General features: G+C 34.6%; 2 protein-coding genes across 2 annotated transcripts in view; both read left to right on the forward strand.

The window, feature by feature from the left end:
* Nucleotides 1–3033, forward strand: part of LOC107641389 (methionyl-tRNA formyltransferase) — a 3454-nt gene extending 421 nt beyond the window's left edge. The window contains 8 exon segments of the mRNA XM_021103055.1: nucleotides 1–158; nucleotides 778–848; nucleotides 953–1057; nucleotides 1498–1531; nucleotides 1649–1749; nucleotides 1898–1957; nucleotides 2013–2213; nucleotides 2678–3033. The exon segment at nucleotides 1–158 is cut by the window's left edge and continues 113 nt beyond it. Coding sequence (XP_020958714.1) covers nucleotides 1–158; nucleotides 778–848; nucleotides 953–1057; nucleotides 1498–1531; nucleotides 1649–1749; nucleotides 1898–1957; nucleotides 2013–2213; nucleotides 2678–2767 — 820 coding nt within the window. The 3' untranslated portion in view covers nucleotides 2768–3033.
* Nucleotides 4703–7262, forward strand: LOC107644567 (eukaryotic translation initiation factor 5). Its single transcript, XM_016348455.2, has 2 exons — nucleotides 4703–4869; nucleotides 5418–7262. Exon 2 carries the CDS (start codon nucleotides 5745–5747, stop codon nucleotides 7062–7064), a length of 1320 nt encoding a protein of 439 aa, XP_016203941.1. The 5' UTR covers nucleotides 4703–4869; nucleotides 5418–5744; the 3' UTR covers nucleotides 7065–7262.

Below are 7554 nucleotides of genomic sequence, written 5' to 3' on the forward strand. Positions count from 1 at the left end.
ATTGCTCCGTTTTTTTTTCCAAAATAATTAGGCATTGTTTATTACTTTAATACAGGATGCTTTCTTGTCGAATTTGAAAGCTTTACAGCCGGAGTTATGTGTTACCGCCGCGTATGGGAACATTTTGCCTACCAAGTTTCTAGATATTCCGGCATTGGGTTTGTTTTTTTCTTTTATTTTAATTTATTTGCTGCTGCCATGGTGTCATTGACTTTATTTTGTGTCTGATTATGAGTATGAGTTATTAGCTCCATGGGCCATTTCAATTTGCGTTTAATTGTTAAATTATTAGGATTCCTGGCACTTTTTTTTGGTGTATAAGACTTGATTCTACCCAGTCTATGTTTACATAGGCCGGTCCCAAGCCCTGATGAATGAGTAGGATTGTTAAGCTTGCGAGTTGCGACAGCTAACGTAAAACTATGTCGCATTCCAATGCATGGACATGACAGAATAACGTCTTTGGATCTATGTACGGTGCTAGGGTTGTTAGGCCTGTGATAGCCAATGTAAAATTTCGTTGTATCCCAATGCATGGACACGATGCAATGATGTCTTTGATCCATGTAGCCGACCCCGGAAAAGGCTTTGTTAAGTTATAAGACTTGATGTTTGTGATACCAATTTACCAGTAATTTGTAGATCATGAACCTCTCTGTACATTTTAATTGGGAAACGTCCAAAATAAAGTTACTTGAACAATTTATAGCTGACATTGAATGGATTTGAGGTCTGATAAATATAAGTGTTTCTGAATTACACTTGCAAATATCTCAGGAACTGTCAATATTCATCCTAGCCTGTTGCCACTGTATCGTGGTGCTGCACCTGTTCAAAGAGCATTACAGGTTTTTCTTTGTGTCAATTTTGTTCAATCCTCAAGTTCCGAATGCAATTACTTCCTTTATTTCACAAAATCTGTTTTTGGTTCTACGTGTTGTCTTTGTACTAGGATGGTGTTAAAGAAACTGGAGTATCATTAGCATTCACTGTCCGTGAACTGGATGCTGGACCTATTATTGCTAGCGAAACCGTTGAAGTTGATGATCAAATAAAGGTATGATTTTCTGGCTTCTCTTTGTGCTACAAAAGTTGTCAATGTGATGCCATGAGCTTATTACTTTATCTATGGAAAAGATTAATGCCCTTATATTTAATATCTTTAGGCCTAGTTGTTTTGAGAGCTTTAGCAGTTGGTTTCAGTGAGAAATACTGGATGCTGGTGCATATTATGTTCATGGTATTGGTTATTTGCTCTTTTACCATATTAAATCAGAACATATAGTAAGTTTTATTTAGGCCTTCACATTTTCTACTGATGAAATTTGCTAAGTTTATATTGACAGAAATACACAAACATATATACAAAAAGTACACTGTAATATTTTCATGTTGTTCCTATTTGTAGCTGTATTGTTTTTGTCCAGTCATTGTGGTACAAGGCAGCTACTGCTTTTTTTCTCCTTGCTTTTGACAAATCTTTAGATATCTATGTAGGCACCCAATTTGCTTGAGCTCCTCTTTTATAAAGGCAAGTTATGCTTTGCATTCCACTGATCATTTTTCCTATGCTGTAGTAATTATTCTTATTCAGACATTTGCAAGTTTTGGTTACCGAATGAATTCATATCTTCATTTGATGAAACAGGTTCCGAACTTCTGATTAGGGAACTTCCTTCTATATTTGATGGATCAGCAAGTGTTAATGCACAACCTCAAGATCATTCCAAGGCTACACTGGCTCCAAAGGTAGTGTTAGTCCTGCTTCTGTTACTTGGTCCGAAATAGATATGAGTTGTCCCATCGATATTATATCAGATAATATAGGATTCATCGGCTTTATTTTGATGTTGCATATAAGATATCCCTCTTATTCTGGTTTTGCTACTTTATGCAGATAAGCCAAGATGAGTCGTGGCTAGTCTTTGATCAAGAAGCATCGGTTCTACATAATAAGGTAAACTTCATGATCTTAATTGAACTGTTGCAGTTGTGACATAAAACAATTTTAGGTTCGTGCGTTTTCAGGATGGCCGGGAACAAGAGCGAAAGTTCAAGTAGTGGAGAAAAATGGTGAACAGAAAACTTTGGATATGAAAATTATAACCACCCGAGTTCGCAGTCACGAAAGCGTACCGTCCAATGAAGCAGATGACATTGCATTTGTCGAGGGGGCATTGGTGTTTCCATGTGGAAAGGGCACCAACCTTGAGGTATGTCTCGCAATCATGATTGAAGTTTCTTAGCCGAAGCTGGTTTACTTTATATCTTCTTTAATAGGAAAATCGCAATGCAATATTTAGTATAGTTCATTCATGAGCGCTGATAAAAAAGTTGCTATTTGATGAAATTTCAGTCATATTGCACTATGTTGCATCTTAAGACTAATAAAAACAATATACACTTTACAATAACAATTAGTGTTGGTTGTAATGGTAATGTCTCAACACAGAATCTCTCTAATTTAGTAATTCTGTATTTATATATTGAAACTTCTGAAGATACTGTAATGTTCTTTTCTTCATTTCATGATTAACAAGCATTGAGGAAATACTGCTGTTTTATAATATGAAAATGCACTTTTTCACACAAATTTAGCATATCTTTGTGTCTGCAATCAATTATACCCTCAAATTCAACATCTTCATTCTGAATTCAGTGATGTTGTACCCTTCAGGTGTTGGAACTTCAACTTCCAGGAAAAAAGGTAGTAACTGCAGCTGCTTTTTGGAATGGACTGAGGGGCCAGAAGCTAAAGAAATTATGAGACATGGTTTTGTCACACACAAAGTTGTTTAGGAAAATTGATTCATTTTCTTTTAGTCAAATTATTTTTTCTTCTTTGTCCATTTTTTGTATGATTTATTATGTATAAGAAACTTTCAACATCTGTGATTCTCTTTAGGAAGTGAGCTTCTCAACTTGGCATAAATTTTTTTTGTGTCTGTAATTTAAAGTATACACCCTCACCCTTTATACCATGATGATGGTCACTTTATGAGTTTTTATTTTATTTTATTTTATATTAACTTAGATGTTAAGTTCCCTCAAAATTTAATAAATTTGAGTTAGTTAATGTAGTTATCCAACAAAGCAAGAAACTTCATTGCCATAAATATTTATAAGTACAATCAATTAGTCATAAACTTTTTTAACTTTCCGTTGATGTTTTATCTTGCTTTTTTGATTTGTTAAAACCTTAAACTAAATGACATAATAAGGTATTAAATACGAAAGTATGGATTAATTGTCAGTAGTTGCTTAATCAATTCAACTACTTAGCTTCAACTTTTAGAGCCCGTTTGGGAAGTAGCAGAAGCTACTTTTTTTTACTTTTGGATTATGAAAAGTCATAATTTACGTGTTTGGCACCATTTTAAAAAAAGCTTTTAACTTCTCGAAAAGTTAATTTACAGCTTTTTGAAGAAGTAGAAATATATGACTTCTCGGCTTTTTGATAAGTCATTCTACCACTTTTTTTTTTTTTTAAATTAATTTCAAAACAAAAAAAATCTACTCTGAAAAATATTGACTCTTCACCACCATTTTCACTCAAGGTCTGCTAGAAGCATTGGCCTTCCACCATCATTCCACCATCATTCTCATGCAATGTTCCAAACCTCACCATCATTTTCACGTAATGATTCATCTGATGAAAGTATTGATCCTCTACCACCATTTTCATTTTCAGACAATATTGCATCTGAAGAACAACCTACTGCATATATTCCTTCTAAGTATTTTTTTACCATTTTATCACTCTATTTTTTATTATTAAATTTGTATTTAACTGTGGTATGAAATTTTAGTTTTAATTTTATTTTTTTCACATGTGAGTTTATAGCTTGCTATTATTTTCATAGTTAATTATAGCAAGTTCTTGACCTCAATAAAGGAGAAGGGAGTTCTAATAGGAGTAAAATAAAAAACAGCAACAAAATATACATTGACACATTTTATAGTTATTTTTTATTTTCACCTACCATATCATGCACAATATTAGTGATTAGATTAGGTAAAATCAACATTCAATATTGGAAAATATTTGTTATCATCGTTATTTTAATATTCATCCTCTTTTGTAAAAAAAAAATTATTTTTTGAGTTATTTATCCAAACACTATAACTTCAAAATAAGTACTTTTATAACTAAAAATCCAAACACAAAATAACTTATTTATAAGCTACTATTAATAAAAGTCATTATGCTTTAAGCTCTTTTTCCAAAAGAACTTATTTAAGTTATTTACCCAAACTGGACCTTAAGCATTGTAACTAATTTTAGCTAATATAAAGTGGGGGGTAACTATCATAGTTAAGTTGTTAGGGCTGTTATGACATTAAATTTCATATAGAAAAAATCCAATCCTAATTGAATTGTTAATTGTTATTTAAAGTGAAACCCTGAAACCCCCTAACTAAATCGCGATAATTGTAATTTGTATGTATTTTTATGTAAAAAATTATACAAATACTTGATCATATATGATCATATTAGAGATAATTTTGTCAATGAGTTATAACTCAAATGACATAATCTCTTCATATTCATCTAACTATCTAAGAAATTGTAGATTTGAATTTTCCTATTTTTGATAAAAAAAAATATTAAAGATAATTTTAAATTACACAATATTAAAGATAAGATTTTTATAGATATGATAAAGATTTTATAAGATTTTAAAAAAAATAAAGATGAAAAAAGATCAAGTTGTTAACTCGGAGAGACCTATAAAAAGGAGACGTAGGCGTGTGTTACATTCATTCTTTGTTTATTGATTTGAGGGGCAGCAACTTCTCTTCGTTGTTCTCTGAACCCTTCTCTCTTCTCTCTCTCTCTCTCTCTTCGATCTCCCCTCAGCCTTGCAGGTAACCCTAGTTCCCTTTCTCTCTCTTTTTCATTCAATTCCATCGCTGTTTTTCTTCGTTCTATTTCCTATGCCTAGATCTAATTGAAGTCACATAGTCCGTCATTATTCATCAATAATCATCATTAATATTCATCTCTTTACGTTATTGACTTTGATGCGATCAGTTTCGGTTCAGAATAATAATCTTCTTAGCATGTCTTATGTTTCTCGATTTATCTATTTCAACGATCTGTATGTTATCTAGTTAGTTTAGTTTTTTTTTTTTTAATTCGATGAAAACATGTATAGATTATAATGATTGCTTGTTTCTTTTGTTAATTGCTTTGCAGTTGTGTTAATAATTAATATTAATAATTAGTATCTATTGTGGCTTATCTGTTTGATAGAATGTTTGGCTTTCGTTTTGCTTAGCACCAAACCGTTCTGTTGAGAAAAAGTTAACCATAGTTTGGAGCTATGCAAAGTGGAAATTGAGTTGAGATAGCAACATACTTTAGGTATTAATTATTGACATTATGCATATTGGCCTTGTTAATGTTGGCATAGGACTCCTGCATTCTGCGATAGCAGTTTCCAAGGTGGAAGGTGTCACGTTGAACTCTTTCATGTTTGAACGGGCCATTACCCATTTGGGAGCAATTGAATTGCTAGGAGAACGTTTTTCTTCTTCGAGAAAAAAGAATAAGCCCTCATTGTCAACAAGATCAAGCTGTATGCATTGCGAGCTGCACTGGCAACAACAGGAAGTACGTTGTTGGCAGCTTTCTCTGATTGCACAAAGATCCCTCTGATAACAAGCCACTGGTCATCATACTTGGAATTCCAACTTTTGCAACCTAATTGTTTGTTTATCCATCTTTTCAACTTTTCATCATGGCCTTACAGAACATTGGTGCTGCAAACAGTGATGATGCCTTCTATAGGTATAAGATGCCCAAAATGATTACAAAAATCGAGGGTAGAGGGAATGGCATCAAGACAAATATTGTCAATATGGTTGACATTGCCAAGGCATTGGCAAGGCCAGCCTCTTACACAACCAAGTACTTTGGGTGTGAACTTGGAGCCCAGTCAAAGTTTGATGAGAAATCTGGTACTTCTCATGTTAATGGGGCGCACGACACTGCAAAACTTGCTGGCCTTCTTGAGAACTTCATCAAGAAATTTGTTCAATGTTATGGTTGTGGAAACCCCGAAACGGAGATATTGATTACCAAGAGCCAAATGATCCAGCTGAAATGTGCTGCCTGTGGTTTTGTGTCGGATGTGGATATGAGGGACAAGCTGACTACGTTTATTCTGAAGAACCCTCCGGAAACAAAGAAAGGATCCAAAGACAAGAAGGCCATGAGAAGAGCTGAGAAGGAGAGATTGAAGGAAGGTGAGATGGCTGATGAGGAGCAGAAGAAAATAAAAAAGGAGGTTAAGAAGAAAGGCTCATCTACTGTGAAGGATGGCTCTACAAAGCCATCCACTAAGAAGAAAGCTAGTGCCTCCGACGATGACCATATATCTCCTACTCACAGTCAAGTGGATGAGAAAGAAGATGCTTCTCAGGAAGATGATGATGACATCCAATGGCAAACAGATACATCACTAGAGGCTGCTCGCCAACGCATTCAAGAACAGCTAAGTGCTGTAACAGCTGATATGGTCATGCTCTCCACAAATGAGCCGGAGAAGAATGGAAAAACAGCAACCAAGGCAAGCAATGGTTCTCAAAATGGTGACTCAACTAACTACAGTACACTTGTTGAACTGAAGGCAATGCTGAATAAAGGTGTTGGGGCAAAGGATTTGCAGTCTCATCTGGCAGCACTTCCTGCATCTGCTCAAGACAAGACAAATGCTCTATTTGAGGCCTTATTTGAGGGCATCGAGAAAGGATTTGGAAAAGAAGTGATCAAGAAGAAGAGTTACCTTGCCGCTGCAGTCTCTATGGAGGAAGGATCACAGTTACTGTTGCTTGGTGCAATTGAGGCTTTCTGTATGAAGTCTACTTCCAGTGCTCTGAAGGAAGTTGCCCTTATTTTGAAGGCTCTGTATGATGCTGATGTACTGGAGGAAGAGAACGTATTGCAGTGGTATCAAGTTGGGACGAAGGGCATTAACAAGGACTCTAAGATATGGAAGAATGCCAAACCTTTCATTGATTGGCTTCAAAGTGCGGAATCAGAGTCAGAGGAAGATTGACATGCTTTAATTGCATTGTGTTCCTGTTTCATTGCTTATGTCATTGATTTCAAATAAAGGGTCTAGTTGCAGTGTGTTCTATTGTGTCGTGGTATATGTGTGCTTGTCTTTGTGGATTTGATCATTTAAATAGTCATTGTGAGCCAATACTGGATATTCTTCTATCTTAATGTTATTCTATATTTTGGTTGCTTATCACCTTATGTATGCGTTTGCTTAATGTTTTTATCTCTACGTGTACTTGCAAAAGAGAATCCTATAACTCACTTTTAGCAAACCTTGAAGAGTTGAAGACTTAAAAACTCTGATAAGAAAGAAACTAGTGTATAGTTTAGGTTAGAAACGGAGATGTGATTTTCCAGCACACAACAAATCAGCATTATTAACTCCAAAAAATATAAAAAAGAAAGCAGCATTGTTTTCCTTCCTCGTTCGTTGGTGGTCGATGCAATTGATAGTGCTCCCCAGTATTTTTAACAGGAATGTTATA

The sequence above is a fragment of the Arachis ipaensis genome, chromosome B05 (assembly GCF_000816755.2).
Source record: "Arachis ipaensis cultivar K30076 chromosome B05, Araip1.1, whole genome shotgun sequence".
Classification (NCBI taxonomy): domain Eukaryota; kingdom Viridiplantae; phylum Streptophyta; class Magnoliopsida; order Fabales; family Fabaceae; genus Arachis; species Arachis ipaensis.